The 24,399-nt window shown below is 40.0% G+C and overlaps 1 protein-coding gene and 1 long non-coding RNA gene across 2 annotated transcripts; one reads left to right on the forward strand and one right to left on the reverse strand.

The window, feature by feature from the left end:
• Window positions 1–1,637: 1,637 nt before the first annotated feature.
• ifrd1 (interferon-related developmental regulator 1) lies at window positions 1,638–22,875 on the forward strand. Its single transcript, XM_040035987.1, has 13 exons — window positions 1,638–1,648; window positions 16,269–16,462; window positions 18,143–18,247; window positions 18,353–18,434; window positions 19,476–19,600; window positions 19,950–20,107; window positions 20,230–20,280; window positions 20,503–20,681; window positions 20,794–20,902; window positions 21,474–21,608; window positions 21,781–21,909; window positions 22,017–22,112; window positions 22,234–22,875. Exons 2-13 carry the CDS (start codon window positions 16,432–16,434, stop codon window positions 22,318–22,320), a joined length of 1,287 nt encoding a protein of 428 aa, XP_039891921.1. The 5' UTR covers window positions 1,638–1,648; window positions 16,269–16,431; the 3' UTR covers window positions 22,321–22,875.
• On the reverse strand, window positions 2,154–13,008 carry LOC120736053. Its single transcript, XR_005696407.1, has 3 exons — window positions 12,382–13,008; window positions 9,395–9,402; window positions 2,154–2,164 (listed from the first exon to the last, which is right to left on the reverse strand). It is a non-coding gene; the product is annotated as an uncharacterized LOC120736053 (long non-coding RNA).
• Window positions 22,876–24,399: the final 1,524 nt, after the last annotated feature.

Here is a 24,399-nt window from a genome sequence, read left to right on the forward strand (position 1 = left end):
TTTTTAACAGATTAAATATTTATACACAGGTTGTCTTAGGTCACAGGTGTTGAACTCCAGGCCTCGAGGGCCGGTGTCCTGCAGGTTTTAGATGCGTCCTTGATCCAACACAGCTGATTTAAACGGCTAAATGACCTCCTCAACATGTCTTGCAGTTCTCCAGAGGCCTGGTACCTAGACCCGGTTTGTAGAGTATGCTTGGGGAGTGTGATTGTGTGTACAGCGTCTCTTTATGTCTGTCTCCACGTTGGTTGAGTGTGGAGTAAGTGCATATGAGAGCATGAGGGTGGGAATGGATGTTTGTATATGTGTGTGCCTGTATTTCTGTGTCTATATGTCAGGTTGGGTGTCAGGCGCCACCTCTCTGGGGACATCTTAGGCCCTCCAAGGTTTGGAGGCCTATCTCCCCCTACCACCACTTCCCCTGCCAGTGGCGGACTCCCTCAGACATCGGTGCGTTGGTGGTTCTTTGTGTCCGGGGGTGGGCGTCCAGGTGCACACCGGCTCACTCCTTGGCGGCCGCTTATCGGGGCCTGGAGCCTGGGGCTCGCTCGGGCCACTTCGGAGGTGGGGTCGGTCACTCAGGCACGGCTGGCTGCCGGCGGAGCTCACGGGCGCGTCACTACAACTCCCCCTGGCTTCTGCTCCGCGGCTGCTGAGTGAACCCTCATCTGGGACTCTCCTCAGCTCTTTCTGGGACAGTGGCGCGGCTGCCCCTCTGTTGGTCTTCCTTGGTCTCTTGTGTTCTGGGGGCCTCTGGATGTCTGGAGTTTTGATCTCCTCCATACCTGCTTCATGCCCTGGAGGACGGGGCTGCGGCCCCCCCACACCCTCTAGCAGATCATTACATGAAGGAACCTTTTGAAAAAACAAGCGCGTCCATGCTCACAGGTGTACACACGGGTGATCACACCCACAAACTACACCCTTTTTGGCTTCTACCTCAAAGCACACTGTGTTATGTTGATCTTATGTGCTGCACAATAATGTTTAATATTTAGTATTTACTGTCATATTCCCATATATCATTGTGATGTTGTTTATTCTATTACTCTTGTTCTCTTCTGCTTGTTTTCTTTTTTCTTTCTCAGCAGGTGATCCAGGTGATCGATATATGCATTTTTTTTCTTTTTTTTTTTCTGCTCATTCTGTTGGTTTTTGTTTTTTGCCCTTCTCCCCCGTCCCTCTTCTCAGCTGTTTCTCTTTCCCTCTTTCTTTCTCCCCTTCTTTCCCCCAGTCAAGTCTGTCCTGTATTCAGCAAGTGAAAATAAAATAAACAATAAAAGGTGAATCAAATGGACCATTATGGCAAGGCTGGGATGGTCAATTTGGTAAAGTAAATCTGTTGGGCATCTTTCTTTGCCTTTAGACAACAATTCTGATGGCAAAAGAGCCAAACGGGACAGGCAAAAAAAAAAAAAAAAAAAAAAAAAAAAAAAAAATGAAAGTGTTGATGTGAAAAAGAGCGCAGTAGGTATCAGCTGTAATTTTCACACAGACAATCTACAAATGCCGTAAACTTTATTATTCCATTTAAGATGAACATCAGTAGAAGCCCGTCCACCAACTAGATACAACTTCAACATTCATATCTGTTTGTGACTCTTTCAACCACTTTTTTACCTCTTTAGCAGTTTTCTTCCTATCTGTCTTAGTTTCCTTTCCCTTGAGTGCACACACAAACGTTGGTTATTTTCAGTTTGCATAATTCAAAGCCATAACATGTGACTTCATAAAGCGTGGTTTCCAGTAAAAAAAAAAAAAAAAAAGAAAAAAAAAAAAGAATAGGCGAGTCAGAAAAACATTTTTAACAGATTCAATATTTATACACAGGTTGTCTTAGGTCACAGGTGTTGAACTCCAGGCCTCGAGGGCCGGTGTCCTGCAGGTTTTAGATGCGTCCTTGATCCAACACAGCTGATTTAAACGGCTAAATGACCTCCTCAACATGTCTTGCAGTTCTCCAGAGGCCTGGTAATGAACTCATTTGATTCAGGTGTGATGACCCAGGGTGAGATCTAAAACCTGCAGGGACACCGGCCCTCGAGGCCTGGAGTTCGACACCCCTGTCTTAGGTTGTATTTTTTCAACAACAAAAAAAAGTACTACCATACAGAACATAAATATCTCATAGTGCAACACGCATAATATCTTTTCATTTCTGCTCAATCACTCACTATTTAGATATAAGGAGCTATGCTAATTTCAGTACATCACAGGTGTCCATCTGCAGAGGTAAAAGTGAGTGAAGGAATTGGAGCATGGCTGAGGGATGTGACCTGGGAGCAGTAATCACCTCCAGCTGCTGCCCACCATCTCTTCCCATTCTCTCACTTTTCGCTCATCCTGCTAATATTCCCACACTTTTGTCTTTCTCTTCTACCCCATAGTTGTAATCTTTCACACAGCTGCCTGGAAATGTAGCTCAGATTATCCAGAGGCTGTGCTTACCCTAAATTTCAGGCTCTTGATGCAGGTAGGTGGGGGAGAGAAGAATCTCCCGACCACAGGTTCACCGGAGGTTCTTGTGGCTTCGCTGCGTGTCGTCCTGCAGTGCACAGTTGGTCCTGACCTACAGAATAGAAAACATCAATAATAGTAAAGGATAGTTTACCCATATAGAGGATGTGAAGTTATATCATTTGTGGAAACAGTGAGTGTATAAAGCAAGATCTATTATAGTTTTTGGTTAGCACTGCTTCAGTAAATGGCAAATGCAGGCACAAAGCATACAATTCAGCATTTTTTAACAGACTAAGTTTCTTAGCAGTATTTTCCGAGGTACTATAAGAAGAAGTTGTGGGAATGAATTCTTTCATTCTTTATCCTCAAACACTCATCCCTGTGGTTACATAAAGCGTCATAACCAGCACCACACTTCCCTCTTCTTTGTGGCTACGGGGTTGCCAGGCAACTCCGAGAACATCTGCCTGACTGCATCCTTGCAACCTTTTGTGGCTCACATACACACACAGTCACACAGCACAGGTTTTTGGGTTTTTTTTTCTTATCTGTAAGGGCCTCTGCCTCAGAAGTAGATGAGGATGCTCGGGACTATTATCTGTGTGTATCCAAGTTGATAACGCTGCCAAAAGGAGAAGTCTGAAATGAGAACAGAAACTTCACTACTGGACACCAGATGACAGAGCAAAGTTTCCCAACCAACTTCCTGGACACAGCACAGCCAAAGGAACTTGGCCCCATACTGAGGCTGGGTCTCCGTCTGGTCCCTTTTTGAAGTGTTGTCTCTTTGTGTCCTTAACTCTGCCAACATTTTTGTATGCAGTTACTGATTAAAGTTAACTTCTGGCCTGACATACAATGTTTCTGTTTCAGGTTCCATAGAAGAAGTATATATAGATTGTGATTTTTAATCCCTAACTTGTGCCAATCTTCAACAACCCTAAATTCTTCAAGGCAAAGCCTATCTGGCTTGCAGATGACTACATCTTCGAAGCTCCATGCTTACAATTAAATACTAAGAGCACCGAGAATCTAGGTTATTTACATTATATTTAAGTACATCAAAGTGGATATACTGTATAAAGTGACCTGTGAAATCTGTTATTAACAAGAACATATAGTGTAGCTGAGGCAGGACTGGTACCGATATATGACTTCCCAAACCTTCATTTTGTGCAGCCATTTAGTCCTTGTTTTGTTGTGTTTGTGATATTCTAGGGAAGTTGCAGAGTGTCATTTAGTAGACAAATTATGTAACATCTACACTCATAACATGTTTGGAGGGTGTTTCTCCTTGTTCTTTACTTTTTAAATTTTCATTTATCTGCTATCGTTTATAAATACTGCAATCACTATATTAGGAAATTGCTAATATCGGCCAATATATTGGTCGAGCTTTCGACAGGACACTCAGATAAGTATTTAAGAGCTACAATATATCTTCATTATGTTATTTTATTGTTTTTTCATGACAAAAATCTTATATTGATATATCTCAGTGATACAAACATATGAACACACAAACATAAACTGTAGTTATATGTTTATATATGTTACATATATATGATGAAATGGATGTGCTGGGTCTTTGTGCTGATTTAACAGAAAGGATTTCTTTCTGCCTACTTACAGTTTACCCTTTTTTAAAATTTTTGCACAAAATATAGATCCAAGAGGGCTTTGAGAGCTTTGATATTTTCCAGCTCTAAAGGTGCAGAAAGTTCAATATGGGTCAATATCAGTCTAGATATTGCAGGGCCTTCGCAATCCCACAGGTGCATAGTTGGGAATACCAAAACGAAGACAGTGTAAATACAGAGAGAGAGGAAGTGAAGAGAGACGAGAGATGCGCATGGTTTTTGTGTATGTATGAATGCGAGAGTGAAAAGAATGGATGCACAAGATAGAGAGATACAGGAGGGAAATGTAACAATGCAGCGGACTCACCCACTGTGGCAAGACAGAGAGAGAAATCCCCAAACAGATTTGCCAGCTTTGACAGCCCCTGGGTATAACGTCCTCTTGTTCCACTGTCTGGAAAGCTGCTCTCTGCCCAGACATACAGAATCTAGCTGCCTGTAGTATATGTCTTATGAATAAATAATATATCTATTTAATTAATAGGTTTTTTTTTTTTTTATCCCTTTGGCATTTAATTGCTGGCAATCACAATTCAAGTGAGAATTAACACGAGACATATAGAATAGGTAGCTGGGGAAGATTTTTTATTTAAGCTTGTTATAGCAGCTTCCAGCTCATCACCGAACATTCTCCTGACACAATGCTGAACGGAATCTCTAGAAAAGCCCAATCCTCCCAGCTTTTTCCATAATCGCTCTCACAGCTAAGGAAGAGAGAGAAGAGTGGAAATTCCCAAAACAAGACGGGGGCTTTTCAGAGGAAATGGAATTGAACAAGTTGTCTATGGCTTTTCTGTTTCATTCTAGCAATCCTATAATATAGCATAAATATAGGATTTATTCAAAGAACAGGGTTTACAACGGGTAAAAATATATCTGAATGTCCACGATCGAGGACGCAACTGCAAGTGTTAAAACGGTATCTACTGCCACAGAAGGTTGCGTGTAGTGAGGACAAACCAAAGAGCGAGGGGGAGTCACAACCAGCCTAAATGTGTTTTTAATCTACTTAGTCAGATGGCCAGATGACAATGACATTACCTTATCAGCTTTGTGTACGTGTGCATGCTCAAACAAGTGCTTGTGCTGGGGGACCTTAATGGATTTCTTCCAGGACTCAGATAAGCCATATGTGAACTGCAAAATGCTTTCACTGCAGATTTTTATTCAGATTAAAAAGCAAATTGAATATATCGTAGTTTCAGCAAGAAGTAACCTAAAGCTCAACACTTAGTTTGCAGTACACTGGGAACTTGAATGGATATCCTGGCTTTTGCATGGGCTAAGGACCTCTAAGCATTGGTAGTGGAACTCTGTGGGCTACAGAATGAGGCCTTGTGAGGTGTGAGGCTGAATCTGGGTGGGTTGGAGGCCTTTCTGTCTTGTTCTGACAGATACAATGTCTGGGACTGAAAAGGAAAGCTAATGTGGAAGTACTTGCAGAGGACATGCCTATGAAAAAAAACACATTTTCTTTGCTTTGACTTCAGTAAACATTGAAGTTTCAGTTGTGAGTTTCAAGTCTTACTGAATAAAATAAAATGAAATCATGATCACCTACAAAAAGGAGAATAAAACAGGTTTTGCCTTTTGATTGACAAGTTACCTGTTAACAATTGTCATCACTTTCTCAGTCAGATCTGCCCCTTGCACGTCATATTTGGTTAGAAAACACAGAGATGGAGGCTTCGCAACAGAACTTGCCCATCATTTACATACACTGATCAGGCATGACATCACGAGCACCTGTCTAATATGGTATGATAATGACCCATCGATGCATGGATGCCACTAGACCCCTGAAGGTGTGCTGTAGTACTGAGATGTTTGTAACATATTCCTAAGTCCTTTAAGTTGTGAAGTGGGGTCTCCATGGATCCCACAGAAGCATGGAGTGGAATTTGGAGGCCAAGTCAACACCTTAAACCATTCCTAAACCATTCTTGCTCTGTGGCAAAGCACATCATACTGCTCAAAGATACCGCAACCATCAGGGAATATCGTTTCCATGAAAAGGTGTACATGTACAAACATCGCCTTCTTACTGGAACTAGAAAATTTGACCCTATTACTCCGGCTCTTGTTGATCTACACTGGTTACCAATCAAATATCGCATTGAGTTTAAAATCTTGCTACTCACTTTTAAAATCCTGAATAACATTGCGCCCAGCTACCTCACTGACCTCCTCAATCTGTACACTCCTCGTCGTGCATTAAGATCATCAGGTCAATTACTCCTGGCCCAACCTAAGTTTAAACTGAAGACCAGAGTCGATTGTGCCTTTGATTTTGTATTTATCTAACTCTTCTGGTCTGTTAGTGCCTCTATCCTGTCTGTGCTAGTGCCCGATTTGTACTCTGTTATTGACTTATGCTGACTCTCCATATTACTGTGAAGCACTTTGGTGTGCCTTTGGGTTTTTAAATGTGCTATATAAATAAAACTGTATTGTATTGTATGTTCTGCAACAATGCTAAGGTTGGTCGTACATGTCAAAGTAACATCCACATGGATGGCAAGATGCAATGTTTCCGAGCACAATATTGACCAAAGTATCACACTGCCTCCATAGTGCATCCTGGCGCCAGGCCTTCCCCAGGTAAGTGACACGACTCATCAGACCAGGTCATCTCCTTACATTGCCTCATATTCCAGTTCTGTTGCTGACGTCTCCATCGTTGGAGCTTTTTGGCAGTGGACATGGGTCAGCATGGGTGTCTTGACCGGTCTGCAGTTGTATAGCCCCACACACAACAAACTTTGATGCACTGTGTATTCTGACATCTTCCTATCAGAACCAAAATGAACTTTGGCAATTTGAGCGACAGCAGCTCGTCTGTTGAATCGGACCACACGGACCAGGCTTCACTCCCCACATGTATGAACAATCCTTGATCGCTCATGACTCTGAGTATTAATTAGACTGTGGTATGTATCAATATACTTCTGCACAGGGTTTCCCATTAGAACTCTGTGTGACAATAAGATGATCAGTGTTATTTATGTCACCTGTCAGCGACAGTGATGTTACATTGTGGATTTGTTTATCTATAAGGATTTCATTACTAGGCTAATGATTGAGCCATGTTACACATTTCTATTAAAAGACAGGCAGAGCAAAGTTTAGCATACAGGTGTTTCTGGCCGACCCTTGCCCCAACTGCTTCTGTTTTGCTCTCTTTGATCAATTAAAAATCCATGTTAGGGATTCTGCTGTGGGTGCGGCACACCTCAGCTTCAGAACAAAGACCCTGCCCACACCCCCTCTTTCTCTCTGCGTGTCTGTCTCTCTCTATCTCGCCTTCCATATCTCTGGAGACCTCTTAAAAAGGTAATGGATTTAGATTGAAGTCGCCTAATACGAGCCAGTAACACACATGTGCATGGTTGGTGGGGTTAATCGCAATGACAGAAGCGTGGCCTTGCTGTCATAGTAAGCTGTCTGATAAAGTGGAAAATCCTCTTAAAATAAGAAAATGAGGGGAAATAATATGGGCTTGAGCCAATGACTAACATTCTGTAATTAGGAGTTGGATGCTCTACTTAGAGGATTCTCCGGCTCTCTGTCAACAAAGCAGCTGTTTTCACTCCCGAACGGGGGCTGGATATTTGATAACTCATACGAATTTGAATCATGGCAAGTGGCGTCCAGTGCCATTTTTCACACAGGATACACCAAGTTACATTGCTTTATCATTTCAACCACTCAAACATGCAGTAAGTCGGATATGGTAAATTAAATGTAGCACGATCCCTGCACAGAATAATGAAAAAAATGCAAAGGAACACATGCAGAATTAACAAATTTATCTAAAATTCAATTAGCAACTTCAATTCAGGAAAATATATATATTATAGTGTACACAATAAGAAATTCAAAATAAAGTAGTGTTTGACATTTTTCTGGCTTGGTAATAACTCACGTGTTGTCAGAGCTTGAGGAAGTATAACCACCAAGAGCCAATTTAACACAATGCCACTTGTTTCTGGTTATAGCACATTTTTTACAATAAATGACCAGTACAGGAAGCGAAAGCACGCTGCTAAATTTCAAAGGAAATTGCTCACAGTCTTTGAAACATCACCTCTGCTCAGCTTTTGACGGTGTGCTTTCATCAACTTAGAAAGCTGAGATCATTTCCTAACTTGCTTCTCTCCCCATCAGACTTTAACCCATGCGGCCTCAGCTCGACGCTCCAGGCTATAACTTTCATGAATTATTTAAAAAAAACAGTAGGATCGCCATTGAAATTAATATTCAGACATTTTTTTTCACTTCTATTATCTACATGAATTAGCTGTCTCCCTCTGCTGCTCCCTGCTATCTGTTATTTTGGTCATGATTTGTATTCCTGTGGCATTAGCTTGGTCAGGGCTTGTGCCCATTGATGCTACATGCCAGGCATGCTGAGTGGGGTTGGACTGGGCTGCTCTGTTATTTTTTTTTCTCTCTCTCCCTTCCTGCTACACTTAGCTTCTGGCAGGTGATTTTTATCTCTTTCCTATAACCACTTCTTTGGCTTTCCTAAGCCATTTCCAACTTTCAAAACAACATCTGTTTTTTTCATTTCTCCCAACGGAGGACTAATGTGAGAGGCAAGTTTCCCCCCCACTATGACTGGATATTTAACATTATCGTTGCACACTCCAGCCTGTTAAGCATTTAAAGCAATACACAGCACAGCAGCAAATGCTTTTTCAATGTCTATAAATTATGTATTTGAAAAAACAACAACAACAACAACTCTGGGAATATCAGTTGCTAAGTTGGAGTGAGTAGCTTTTGAATTTCAAACAGTGTGGCTCCCCCTAGTGCCAAAGTCTGTTATCATTACAGGGAACCTTTACTTTCAATGCATCTGTTTTAACTGAGCGATGCAACTGTAATGATTCAAAACACTCATTTTTTATTTATTTATTTTATTTTTTGCTTAATCAGAAAGAATATGCTAATTATATGTTATTACCAGTTTTCTCTGTCTGTGGCTTGAGAGGTTTAATGTATTTTTTAAGAGGCATGGAGCTTTTTTTAAGCCCTTTCTGCTAGCTCTAACTGAAATAACACAAATAGAAATGAATAAATAAACAGATAAAAGATTCACCTGAACAATAAGATGAGCTTATAGAGATTCTATAAAGCTGTTCCTGCAAAAGCAGAATGTTTTTGGCACCGCACTGAATTTAGATCACAATTCTGATTGCAAAAGCTTCCAGAGAGGACAGAATTAAAAAAAAAAAAAAAAAGGCAGATGGCCTGTGTTTCCTATTTAACTTTGCATTCTGTGTTACTGTGTCCACTTAGCACACCCCAGCAACACTCATCAATTATTCAAGCTTGATGCTGCAAACAGAAAAGCAGTGGTGTTTGTACACCAGGGCCTAAGGGCTACATGGAAGGGAGTGCATTTTATTCTGGGCCATCTTAAGGATAAAAAGTGTCTGCCGCCTTAAATATTCAAGACCTCACTCACATTACTCCATGCATAAACTGACGTATAAAGTAAGACAGCTTTTTGTTGAACACACAGTGTCTTCAAAAGGCCCCTGCTTGGTCCCTCCGCAATACACTGTAAATGACCTGTCCTACTCAAACACATTATTAAAATCGAAAGACTAAATGTTTCATACAGATTATAATGTATGAACGCAGCCATTACCTTGTCTGAACTGTGCACTCTGGGTCACATCAGAGCACTATCATTACAAAGTACTTGTATAGAAAGTGTGAAAAAATGCTTTAAAGTTGAAAGGAAAAAGGGAAGTGATATATGTCTCGAATTTTTTCCCGATGTTAAGAAACAACTTAGAAAATTCTTGTGGACAAACATAACTTAAAAATGACTGGGAGCTTTGTTCTTTTCTCTCTAATTGCATTTGATGCAGCTGCAAGCTACAACCAATGACAAATGCTGTGCCAGACAAATTTTCTCCCACATATGGCATCATCAGAAGACTAAAAAACTGCTTTTAGGAAGATGTGGAAGATGAAATATATTAGGTGCTCTCCTGCTAGGCAGTAAAACATCCATGACATTAGTTTAGTTGGCTCAGCAATCTGTGAGTGTTTAGTGTTCTCCATCTAAAATGCAGGTTCTCACACACACACATAAACATGTCAGATTCAGCCATACAATGTCCAGCTAATTAATAACCCACTTTACGACTGCGAATATGAAGCTTAAATGAATAAAAAGTATAAGAAAGTATACAAAGTATAGTATTATGGCAGTGGATGCTAATCTCTCTTATTACTCTTAGTGGATTTGATCCATATGCTTACAAAGAAGAGCTGATCACAGAGCAGTGGCTCTCAAACTGTGGGGTAAGCCCCACTGGAGGCATTGCATATGTAGGGGAAAAACATAAAATGAAGCTAAGTTGAATTAGTAATGATTTTTTTTAAAGAGTGTGAACTTTTTTTGACTTCTGAAGTGGAGCATTAGGACACAGACATCGCTTGCTTGCCTCTTTGATTGTGCTCATTTTGATATAAATTTTACATAATGTTTTCCTCCGTGTCTGCATTATGCTTAGACTCAAAATATAAAGTTAGAATAGAAAACATGTTTACGTGGGTCGCATTGCAATGTAAACAGCAAAACCTGTAAAAATGCTAGAGTACAACCTGACTGTTTTCATAGTAAGTAAGAATGGGAAGCAGCAACCAAGTGCTGCTAATCAAATGCACATAAACAATAACTCGACAGCATTCGGTTAGCACGTCAAATGTAAAACTTCACGACAGTCCTATTTGAAATGTGGAATGGCTACCAGGAGATTTACAAAGCTGCATCTGGGCAAACCACAAAACTTCTGGAACAACGTCTTTTGGACAGATCAAAGTGAAGATGTTTGGCCATAATGTGCAGTGCTACATTTGGAGAAAACCAAACACAGCATATCAGCACAAACACTTCATAACAACTGGTGAAGGGGTAATGGTTTGGGCTTGTTTGCTATCCACAGGACCTGGGAATCTTGCAGTCACTGAGTCATCCACAAGCTCCTCTGTATACAAAGGTACTCTAGAGTCAAATGTGAAGCTATGTGTCTGACAGATAAAGCATGGCTGAAATTGGGTCATGGAGCAGGACAATGATCATAAGCACAGCAGCAAACCTATAACAGAATGCCTGAAAAAGAAAAGACAGAACTCTGACTGTTGCAATAGACTCAACTGGATTGAAATGCTGTGGCAGGACCTTAAGAGAGCTGTGCCTGCAAACCTGAATGCTCAAACCTCAATGAACTGAAGCAAAGAAGGGAAAGCCAAAATTCCTTCACAATGATGTTAGAGACTTGTAAGGTTATACAGAAAATGATTACTTGAAGTTGTTGCTGCTAAAGGTGTTTCCGCGAGATATGGACACAGCTGTATTCTATACATGTTTGTGTCATGGTCCTGGGTCATTTGACCCAGCGCTTTGAATTTGAATATATTTTGATGGTTTATGATTTATGTTTAAGATCATTTAGTTAGCTTAAGCTCATTCTGGTTTGCCTAGATCACCCTGTTATAGTTCATTGTTTATTAGGTCCCCCTTGTGTCTTTACCCCTTCTATGGCTGTATCCCAATTCAGGGTCTGCAGCCTTAAAGGCCGCATTTTAAGGCCGATTACGTCACAGCGACGCGACGAAGGCTGTCCCAATTCGAAGGCTGCTCGAAATGCGGCCCTCAAATGCGTCCTTCATTTCCCTGAATTTTAAGGATGTGACAGTGTAGACTTCGTGGCCCAACATATCCCAGAATGCATAGCGCAGCGGTGGGTGTGGATAATTTTGCCGAAAAAAAAACGGCGGATGAGGGGCGGCCGAAGAGTAAATTTTAAGTACTGAATATTATGTCACTTATTTATGTGCAAATGTTTAATAACGAAGAACATTAAAACATTACTGTTGGCCACATGTCGGCAAAGTTATGTGACATTAGTGACGTTTGTACTAACTTGGTTTTAAAGCCTTTACTTTAAAATATACGCCGTTCAATAGCTGAGCTTAATCTTACAGAGAATGATCAAAGCTCATGTAGAAACAAACAAACAAATGAACAAAAGATTTTCTCCTTCATTTCTGTCAAACAATGCTGTATGAAACGTTTCCAGCTGTTAGTATCATGGTTGCTAGGCAACCTGGGCAGCGCGACGGAGGCTAGACCGTCCCATTTCACAAGCCTCGCACTTCCGGCCTTAGCGGTCTTTGAGTACGCGGCCCTTGTGGACCGTTAAGGCTGCATACTTTAAGGCTGCAGATCCTGAATTGGAATACAGCCTATCACATCAGGCTTGCGTTGCCATGTCTGAGTCCCGTTATGTTTCCTGTTTTATTTTGAAGAGGTCTGGTGTCCCATGTTCATTGTGTTCAGTTTCACTTCCCCTGTGGCGTCATTATGTTCATTCGTATCAGTGTTTCCACTTCCCCTGATCACCTCCTGTGTGTATTTAGTCTCTGTGTTTTCATTCATTCCTTGTCCGGTCGTCTGTTTAGCCTGCTTGTTGCTATGTTCATGTCATGTTTCCAGGGATTTCATATATTCATGTCAAGGCTTCCAATGCCAGGTTTCCATGTTCATGTTCCAGGTTTTTTATGTTGGCGTTAGATCACCCAGTTTAGGTTATAGCTTAATTTCACCCTTGCCCTTTTGTTTTGTACTGTTTCACTGGCCCTGATTAACAGCTTGTTTTTTGTTAAGCTTAAGTTTTGTTCTTTTTTGTGTCAGCACGTGGGTCCTCCTCACTCCACACAGTCTGGTTCCACACACTGTGACAGTTTGTATGTTGTTTTTCTCATGTGTCTTTTTGGAAGATGTTCAGAAAAGCAATTCAAATAGTTGTTTATTCATTAAAAGGTGTAAATGCCATAAAAACCCTTGGCACGAAGCTCCTGGGGCACAGTTTTTGTGCTGACGGGGAAGCTCCAAGTAAACCTCCAGGGAGGGGGTCGTTTCCTTTGCAGGTATTCTCAAAAGTTGTTAACCCACTATTGATCATGTGAGTCATTGCATGAACTGAGGTGTGAAAACCTTTTTGGATTGTGATGACTGTTTGGGAGGGGAGTAAAGGAGGCTTCCCATGTCCACTGTGAACGACCATCGTTAAACAGAGGTGCTGATTTACATCATCGCTTATCAGCCACCTACAGTGCAGTGTTGTGTTCCCTTCTTTGGAGTTTCAAGTCAAGCACACATGATAGTGAGGCATTGTCTCACAGAGGTTTCACCCGTTGGTCCCTGTGATGTTAATGACCAACACCTTTTTTCGATGAGTTCTTTAGAATTCATTTAGAACAACCCATTCACATGCAACTGTTTGTAAAGGCAGACTGCATGGCTAGGAATTTGTTACACACCTATGGGACTGAAAACAGGAGAATTCAAAGATTAAAAGACACCACAAGAGGTGTTCTTTCTTTTTTAAAAGTCTTTCTATACATAATGTACCTACCTTGCATGTACATATTTAAAGTTGTTCCATTTTAAGCACACTAAAAATATGTTAAATAGACTTTAACTTCGACTTTTACACAAATGCTTATCACAACTACAAAATTCGAAAATGACAACATTCAACAGTAAACACGACAACACTCTACACACCCCAAACCTATCCCCATTCATCATCAGGCAGCAACATTATGAACAGTCAGCTTATTAATGAACTGAAAAAGGAAATAAATGAGGATTATGACCGGTGTGTAAGAGTGCATGTTAGGGAAGCAGCTCTGGAAGCCTTCCAATAGTCAAACACCAGGCGCATGAAAACTCAAAGTCTGCAGGTTTGTATTCAAACATAACAAACATAAAAATGAAACGCTGCTAACAACAGCACGGTGGGAACAGCAAGAAGGGTGCAGCTGTGAGATTTTCCACTTGTGTAAGAAAGACCTATTTCTGTCCTTTCAAGGTAAAGCTAGAGAATTCAATAATGAAAAGAAGGAAAGCTGCCAACCTAAGCTCACGGTTATGTAATTTGAAAGATATTTATTAAGATATTAGGCATTACAACACAACATGCCTAATAGCCTAACAGCCTAATATTATTAGGCTTTTAGGCATGTTGCAATTGCCTGTGGTTCTCAGTGTATTGGATACACTAAAAACCGCAGGCTATTACATTGTATCCAATACCCTGTGTACGGTTTTTGAAATTTGACTAGCTAAAAATACAACACAGTGCAAGTCTTGAGTCACCCTTCATTTCTTTATAATTTGCTGGGGAAATAGAAAAAAAGGTTTAGCGATTTATTGAACTGTGCAAACATACATGTAAATACATGCGTACTGCAGTGTATAACGCCAAAACATGAACTCTAACAAGCTTAAAGGTCAATATTTGGTATTATCACCTTTATTCTAACTTAACACAGTCTGAACTCTCTTAGGTAAGATTTCTTTTAATTTCTTTAAGTAGTTCTCCAGTCTTCTCCAGTCTTCTTGAAAGACATTCAAAGCTGCTTTTTTGATGTTGGCTGCCTTTGGTTCTGTTCTGGATTTGGGGAGGCCAATCCATGACTGACAGTGTTACAGCCATACTTTTACTTCACTGTCAGTGTGTTTGGGACCATGTCCTCCTGAAAACTGAAGTTTTAATTTATTTCTTAAGAACACGACTTTCAAATACTCTTCATCGACTGAATGTGTTTTTTAGATCCTCACACTTCTATTTTTTCCCTCCACTTGTTCAGTTTTCTCAGATTTTTGAAGGTCAGACTGCACACTGTGCCAAGATATGCAAAGTTTTCAGCTAATAGCACTTTGGGTATCACCTTGTTGGTTCAAAGATACTATTTGCTATTTGGTTCAATAAACAAACTAAAAACTGGAAGCACGATATAAAGAAATAACGGGTGGTCAAGACTTTTGCACAGTGCTATAAAAGTACAAGCGGCACCTGTCTGAATAATTTGACAGCTTAAAAAAAAATAGGCATTTTATGTTGAACCAATCCTGCGCAACAAATATTAACAAATCTGCATACATGGAGCTCCAGAAGGAGTCAATAGCAGGAACAACTAATAGCCCTACACTGTGATTTGACTAGGAGTAAAATGCTGATTGCTGGATTTGGAATGTAGTTACTGCATTATTATTGTGTTTGTGCTTTTAGAGGCAAAGATGTAAAATAAATAAAGTTAATGTTTGGCATGTGAGTGTGACATGAAACAAAATCCCAAGTTATATTTGTCAAAGAGTCAAGTGAGTGCAAGATTTAGGAATGGTTCATATTTGGCTGAATAAGCATTTTAACTTTTAACTGCATAAAGTTGACAATGTGCAGTCTTTCTTTAGACATCTATTGCAACTGCCACTAAATGCAGTTGCAATAGATGTAAAACTAGCTAGAATTAATTGGCTCTAGCAGTGTTACTTCGTGCACTTTTAAATCGAATGCAACAATATTGAAGCAGTGCTCGGTTTCTAGAAGTATCTCCCATGTCTCTGTCTACTAAAAGGGGAAAAGCCAAGATAGTCTCTTTCACATCCCTGTCAAGTAGACGATAACTGTTCAACTTTCTAGACAGGCACAGTTTCAAATCCACTTTATATAAAAAACATGAATGCATCCGAGTGAAACATTTTGCATCACAATTCTCTAATGACAATATTTGTCTCATCACAAATACATAACATGATCTCATCAACAGCTCTATAATAATGTGATCAACTGCAAGACACGCACACTTGCAGTCTCACAGTGGAACATTATCACTGTCTTGTATGATAACATGTTTTATGTCAGACAATAGTGTTTTTTCTTGCAGTGGAATTCATTCACTATTATTTAGCTTGTACGATGGGCTATTGTGGGTCCCAATCAACCAGAGCTGAAAGCCATCTCCACCTCCTCCTCCTCCCTTGCGACTTTAAAACTTACGTAACCAGTCTAATGTGGTGTTATCACACTTTGTGTAAACGTAAACGCCGTTTGATTTCGTGGTTTGTCTTGGAGAATCTATCAAATTTGTATACACAGACATTGTTTTTTCCCAAAATAACAGAACAGGACTCACAGTTCCCCTCTTTCTGTCACTGCATCACGCGCGAACACACGCGACACTCTTTCCTGTTCCAGGATTGGCCAGCGAAGCCGGGAAAACTCCTCGTGACATGTCCGCCGGTATAAATACTGAGAACCGCGCTGTACTCGCGCAGCCCTGGTTTATGAGGGAAAATGTATCGTCTCGGCCCACAGTCTATCTCCAAGATCGCTTTCGATTTCTTTTTATCCACTGTGCCAAGGGAATATTTTCATTTTACCAGACAATACAATAAAGGCTGGTCGTGTATTGGCTGATTTTTGGTTAAATTTTTCTAGTTATCTGCACGAAAATGCCGAGGAACAAGAAAAAGAATAGCAGGGGTAAGTAAACTAGCGGCTGCTATGCTACGGCCTTGTGTATTTGTTGATGGTAATTGTAGTTCTTTCCGTGTTCTTTGTTCATCGAATGGAGCTGAACGTGTTTACAGTACGGACTACAAAAGGTAGAGGCTGGCCTAGGTCAAAACACAAAACGTAGCTAGCTGTACTCACACAAAGCAACACTGCTAATGAAAAAGTGTACTATCATAGTATTGATACTGTCATATGAAAGCTACTGTAAAGGGCCTTTAAAGCATAACATTATAGTATAACATGAGCTACTCAACAAAAGCCCTGAATAATTGTTGTACTTCACAAGCTAACGAGGGCTAGCTTCATGCCCACTCCCTTTCAACGCGAGACACATGTGGTTGCTTAGTAAAAATAAACGTTTGAAGGAGTAAAACACCCAAGCTTTTTCTTCCTTGAATTCGATTATTCCCATCATAAATGTTATAAAGCAATACGTTGGATTTTTGTGAAAGTGTGTATATAACGCAAACCACACGAAACTAGAATTCTTTGACCTCGATTAATCTTTAGCCTTATGTGGGAAAAATGATATTGATACACGATTAGCAGTTTTGAAGCCTGAGTATCATATTGTGTCACTGAGGAAGGGTCATTTTCTTTTTTTAAAACATACTGCATATATTTGTTTTTGAGGCACAAGTCCGACATTTTGGACTCGGAGGGAGGAAGGAGGCGGCACCCGGTTTTCAGAAATCAGCTGTCGTGTGGGGAAAACAGTCCACGTCAACACACAGATCTTAAATAGCTATTTTTAATCAGTTTAAAGACGGCTATTTTATTTTCAGCTAATATTTTTTTTTAGGTCTGGTTGTTATGAATAACGGAAGTATTTTTCACATTGTGTTCTAAAAGCGGCGGGTTCCTGCCGTCGTACGCTCACCTAAACCTCTCTACCAGAGGTAAATTCAGGTCAAGGCAGAGAAGCCTGTTGAGTCTGGGTGGGGTTGGAAGTTTGTCCAGTTTTTGCAGTAGCAGAGTTCACCTTAAGTGGGATTAAATTAAACCCTTGTTTGTTTATAAGGTTTCGTAAAGATCTCACCCAAGATTTTAGCAGCCTCTTTTAGCTGTGAATTTTTTGCCCATCCCACCCTCCAGAGCTATTATAGTAACCAGAACATTTTCCAATACATCATTGTGTTTCGCTCTGTTCCGTTTCAGCCACGTTGTCCCTACTACGTGGATAATAAATTGTCTGATAGTAACTTGTCTGATGTGGACTTTGCTTAGTAAAACTATCTACTTCCTCCTATGCCTCAGTGACATAATACTAGACGTGATACTCCTGTATTTTTCGGCTGTACCCAAACTGTGTTTGCCTCTTGCTGGACAGTTGCTGCAGTCGCCGGGCCATACCGGTTACCCATACAATGTTGTTTCAGGTCATTTTTGATGTGCCTGTGCCCCTCCAACCTGAACATTTTGTTGACACAGGCAACACACTTTGACAACGTGGTGCATATTTATTTTTGGATGAGATAATGAAAAGGCCAATAGCAACGGACAGGCAGCTGATTAGATAAGTACAGTGTATGCTGCCTTACCTGCCTGACGCTTGGATTACACAATTGACTCACAATGACCTACGGTTCTGTGTTAATGAATTACATTTGCTTGCCCGTGCTTATGTGTCTTTGTTTTGTTTTTCAGGGGGCCAGCATGGGGCTGTGCAGCCTTTTAGTGATGAGGATGCCTCCATTGAGACCCTCAGTCATTGCAGCAGCTTCAGTGACACCACCAGTGTAGCAGATGAAGGTAGGTTTGTGTGTACCCCTGACTGTACTCTGTTTGAACGTGTGTTCTTTAAACACATCAAACAAGTCTGTTTGCGACCTCCTTAAATGCTTTTTTGTTTTTAAGGTGGCGAGACCAATGAGGATTCAGCCCAGGAGGATTTCCAGTATAAACTGAAGGGGTTCATAGATAGCACAGTAGATAAGAGGTAAAATGACCAAAATGTTATCTGATCTATATTGCCTCTGTCTTGGATCCAGTTTTACAAGAGATCAACAATGTAGTTACTTAATCCTGTCAGAGCAAGAGTTTTAGGTAACACTTGCACCATTTAGAAATGCTTTCCCCTTTTATGCAGCGTTGCTATGTTGTCTTGCCAGTTTAACAAATGTACAGGGTTGGTGTTTCAAATACACCCCAAAAAGTACTTCACTCTGAAGTGACAAAACATTTCTCCCACTGGAAACGCTATGTGGGACACTTGGGATTTCCTTACCTGGATGATGAGCATGTATCAAGAAATTTCAAATGTAGTTTTAAAAACGCGGGGTAACTTGAGTTGTATGCAACAGTGAGTCCAGTGCAGGAAGTTTTTATTAGAGTTTGCAGGCTTGTCAATTTAAAAATAGACTTCATCCCAAAAAGGCCCTGTCACCATTGGCTTCCTCAGTGGGGTGATTATTATAGAAGGGATTCCCCAGAAGTGCCAGAAGCTACTAAATCTGTTATATCTATTCAGCTGATATTCCTTTCACTTGTCAAACAACATTTTTATATAAAAGTAAATGGGTGAAGTCACATTCTTAACTTTTTGTATATATTTTTTTACAAATATTTTTGTTATTACCTTAAGATTATATATTTAAACATAAATAAAAAAAATTAAATCAACAAGCTAATTGACCTCAACTTGTTTACCTGAAAGGGCAACGTCTTTGAGAAACTGCTGTGTGATGGCTGGTTGAATACATCTGCTGAAACTGGCCGCATGCATCCTGAAAAAACCTGCTATAGACTTATAACTTATAGTTATTACCCTCGACGTTGATGTCAGAGTTTTCTGATAATCTTGTAACTCTGATAACACAAGAACAGGGTTTTGTATTATTTGTAATTGATATCATAGTTGTGTCTATTAGGAGGCTGAGGGGTAGTACTGAGGGTTGCCAGTATTTTCTGATAAATGGCTTCATGGTATAGTGGTTATCACTTTTATGGTGATTGATTTATATATACATTTTTTCCTCAGTGCTAAGACGAGACAGGGGGCACTAGATGGGCTTAAGACGGCAATGGCTACACGCATCCTGTATGAGTTCATCTCAGAGAGAAGGATGACCATCACAGACAGTATTGAACGCTGCCTCAAGAAAGGTACTAAAAACGTGTTGCTGTCAATGAGATGGCAGGTGTTCCAGTGCTTTTAACTAAGCGCATGTTTGTATTTGCCTACTGGTGGTGGTCAGAGGGCCCGGTGGCGCCAGTGTCTGGCACCCTCGCCTCTGTCAGTGCGCCCCAGGGCAGCTGTGGCTACAATGTAGCTTGCCATCACCACTGTGAATGGTGTGAATGGGTGAATGACTGAATGTAGTGTGAAGCGCTTTGGGGTCCTTGGGGACTAATTAAAGCGCTATACAAATGCAGGCCATTTGTGCTCATAAATCATTTGGCTTTTTTTTTTTTTTTTTTTTTTTTTTTTTTTTTTTCTTCTTCCTCATGTTAGGCAAAGGTGAGGAGCAGCGAGCAGCAGCTTCTTTAGCCTGTTTGCTGTGCATCCAGCTGGGCTCAGGAATTGAGAGCGAGGAGGTGTTCAAGACGCTGAAACCGATCTTCAAAAACATCCTGGCAGATGGATCAGCCAACATACAAGCCAGACAGGCTGTGAGTGTCTTTTATTGTACTGATCTCCTTTAATAAATGCATCCCCCCCTAATAAAAAAAGATTACCACATTTTTGGATTTTTCCATGAAATATCAACTGATATGGTTTTGTTTCTTAATAGGTAGCAACAAGTCTGGGCCTCTGCACATTAGTTGCTGAGGATGACATTTTGGTAAGTTTCTGATCATGTCTTGGCTTGAGTGCAAACCAGTGGCATGTCTGACATCCAGTTGTCATATATTACTCATCAGTTCTAACATAATGCTATATCAATGAGTGGCACTCATGCAAACATGTGGTGCTGAAATCAAACATGCCTCAAGTAATTTTTTAGTAAGTCGGAAACATGTTGTTTTTGGTAATAAGTAGAGCTTACTGGTGCTTGCATCTTTAGGATGTGCAAGCGACCATGGAGTGTTTTGAGAACCTGTTCACCCGGTCCTATGCAAAGGCGGATGGCACTTGTCCTTCGATCAGTCCTCAAATGAGCCAGCTACACACAAACTCTTTGCGGTCTTGGGCACTGCTGCTCACAATCTGCAGTTCCAGCCAGCTCAAAGACATCCTGCAGAAGTAAGCTCCTTTATGCTGACCCTTAAGTTTTTTAATCACAAGTTCTGCTGCTTTTAGTTTATTGCTCTCCAACCAAGTTAAGTGGAGTAAGAATTGCTTATGTGTTGTGCAGACACCTGCCTAAACTGCAGAGGTTGCTCGAGAGTGATGACGTGAACATGAGGATTGCAGCTGGGGAGACTATTGCTCTGCTTTTTGAGCTGGCCAGGGACATCGATTCTGTAAGTTTGCAATTGCTGTTTAATTTCCCAACACCAGATTATCCTAAAGTTCATTTCTTTTGTTAATTCAAATGTTAACATGTGGCACATGTCCTGTCTGTACTTTTTTTTTTTTTTTTTTTCTTTAAATATTTTTGTTAGGAATTTTTTTATTTTATTTATTTATTTATTTTTCCTATAGTAGCAGACAATGACTAAAAAAAGTACACAAGAACCAGAACTGAACTTAGCTCAGGCAGTACAACATTATGAGGCACATACAAGGCAGTTGAGGTAAACCACAACCCCACCAGGAATCAAAACAAATCACGGTAAGATCAATAGTCAGGCAAATTAATTCAGTTTGGGAAAGCCCCAAACTGAAAGAGTCCAAGATGGAGTTGAGCATACAAGTTATATATTCATTGGGAATACAGTCCATAACAATGCTATGCCAGGATTTCTTAGTTGAGATTGCTGGCCTGCCCCAGAGGAGCAGGATATTCTGTCTGTGCTTTTTTTTTTTTTTTTTTAAAAAACACATAAGCTGCATATTTTATTTATTTGTTTTTCCCCCACTGCATTTATTTAGGATTTTGAATTTGATGGCTGGGATGAACTTTGTGATAAACTGAACGCGTTGGCCACAGACTGCAACAAGCATAGAGCCAAGACTGACAAGAGGAAGCAGCGCTCGGTGTTTAGGGACGTTCTCAAAGCTGTTGAGGTAAGCGCTACATGTCAGGTGAACCATGTTCCTTTTGCCAGTTGGATGTTAATTTCCTGCTTTTAACCAACATAATTGAACAGAGGTAAAACTTAACAGCAGCTCCTTGGAGGTAGAGGCAGTGAATGATGGTGTCTGACCTTGGACTTATTTATATTCCTTTCTCTTCCAGGAGGGGGCCTTCCAATCTGAGACCATTCGCTTTGGCACAGAGCGAATGAACATTGACAGCTGGGTCAGAAAGAGGACATATGATGCCTTCAGAGAATTCGTGGGCTCTGGAATGAACTACCACCTACAGGTATCTTATTAGAAACACTTTAACGCAAAATCCTATTGTACATAAACTAGTGTCTTTCTTTTGCGCTAGTGACTGGACTTTAAGTTTTGTTAACTTTTTCCAACTAGGCAAATGAATTCATCAGAGACGTGTTTGAACTGGGACCACCTATGCTGGTTGATTCAGCCACCATGAAGGCCATGAAAATCTCTCGCTTTGAAAGGGTAGGTGTGCAAGGAAGGCTCATTTAAACCCTTGTGGTGGTCTTGTAAGCTTAAAAGTATCAATGCTTTCAAAGTTTTGTGGCATTTTATTAATGAGCGCTTGAAATTCTTTCTGTTCCAGCATCTTCACAACTCTGCTGCATTCAAGGCTCGGACCAAGGCCAGAAGCAAGTTCAGAGACAAGAGGGTGGATGTGGGAGAGTTTTAATAATTTCTTTTGACTCTAATAAGCTATTTATCAAGCTTTCCTGCTTTTAGATGAATTGTCACAAGCCTAAGTTAATGCAGTTGTCTCAAGATCTCTTTGTGTATCAAATGCTCACTTTCTGTAGGCTTAAATATCTTTTTAATAACAGCTGTTGCTTTTTATTGGGGGAAAACATCTTTCTGTCATCTACAGCAAGTGAGTATTTGATAATTAAACAGATTTTAGGTGGACTACAACTTGAATACAGTTTGTTCACAGAAAGGTGGTGTACATTTGTTAGGTATCATGCACTTTTTTTTTTTTTTTTTTTTTTTTTTTTTTTTTTTTTTTGTTAAATGAAATACACAGGTATTAACATTTTTGATGGATCTGTCTCTTGTACCATTAAGTAGTAACATCAAGACATGTGACCGTCCCTAACTCTCGGATTTGTAATAAGTTTATCTAATTACTTCACACTTAGCGTTATTTATGTGTAAGCTAAAATAGTGTATTTAGTGTTGTGTATGTAATGTAAAGGTTGAGGATGGTGCAATAAATGCTGAAAAGCTGCAACAACTGTTTTTTTTTTTTTTTTTTTTTTTTTTATTTTATTTTTTTTATTTCAGCCCCTGTATTCAATATACAATGCTATGAATTGGCTATAATTGGATTCATTGATCTGATACAGTATCTTGGGACAGTGCCAGCAGAGCTTGCAAAAGAAACGGCTGGAAAAGTTCCTTGAGTAGTAGGTTTGAGAACTGGAACTGTTGGCAGATATATGAAGGTCATTCTGATTGAAAGGGCAATAGAAATTTTACTCAGCACTACTTCCACATATCAAAGTGAAGGATCTTGCAGCCAAGGTAACAGTGGTGTTGCAGGGAAAGCGAGTAAGGCGGTGCACCCGTTTGTCACAGGTGAAACTGTTGGAACACAAGACATGGATATAATGGAGGTCTAGCAGCCGCAAAGCTCACAACATATTAACTCTCCCCAAAGGTGAACCTCAGCGGGCTGCTTCTTTTGGAGCCATAAAAATAGACTGTCACATGGTCAAGGCAGGCCTATCACCAGTCAGCATCCTCATATTTCAGGTGGAACAATATTACTGACAGTAGAAAGCCGAAACAGAGCTGCTTCTTTTTGCGTCTACTCGGGGAAAACCGGTCCTTCAATTTGGGTGGAGTGGATGATATAGCTGTAGGCTAAAACTAAGATAAGAACCTTTAGTCCCATACGTGGGGAAATTTGTTTCGTTACAGTGGAAAGTTACATAGCAAAAAATAAAACGCTAGAATCGGATAAGAATGGGATACTGTACATAAATGTACACAATCGAATAAAATACTATATACAATAGAATAAAAAGAATACAAATACTATATAACTGAGTAAGATACAATGTTGTCAGATCTAGTTTAAGAGGAAGGGAGCCTTTTTTCTCACTGACTTGGGACTTCATGCTTCTTTTGAAACATGCTATCATATGGGCCCACTCTAAAGACTAATTTGCTTTATTCTTGACTCTAATCAGAACCTTTTTAGTTTTTTTAAATCTTTAAAAAAATAAATAAAATCACATTGTAATAAGGCTTGAAACTGTAATTTCACACCATGAACTCACCAGGAAGGTGTTTACAGTAGATAAACCAGAGAAACTGGCCCTGCTGGCCAGAAGAATGCAGTTTAACATGATTTCTAGACTCTTTGTCCATCTGTTTTATACAGTATGTGGATCTAAGTATTTCGTTTAGCAGAATTATTTTAGAATAGAATAGACTTTATTGTCACTATACAGTTTTACAATGAGATACAGAGCATCTCCAACTCAGTGCAAACATGAAGTGGGGGCTGCACAGTTCTGCAGTTCTATATACATATGAACAGTATTAACAGAAAAAAGTGTATAAAAATGTACAAATATACAATCCGATGTAAGAAGAAAAAAGTAAATATGTAAATGAAAAGTGTTCAAGTTATTGCACATAGTATTAGTTTTTGTTCATATCTTAAATTCACAGTATTGACTTGCATTTTCTATCACTTTAATCTATAGGCTGCCTGCTTTAGTTTTCTTCTTAAAAACCTGATTCA

The sequence above is a fragment of the Simochromis diagramma genome, unplaced genomic scaffold (assembly GCF_900408965.1).
Source record: "Simochromis diagramma unplaced genomic scaffold, fSimDia1.1 OVJJ01000816.1, whole genome shotgun sequence".
NCBI classification, from domain to species: Eukaryota; Metazoa; Chordata; class Actinopteri; order Cichliformes; family Cichlidae; genus Simochromis; species Simochromis diagramma.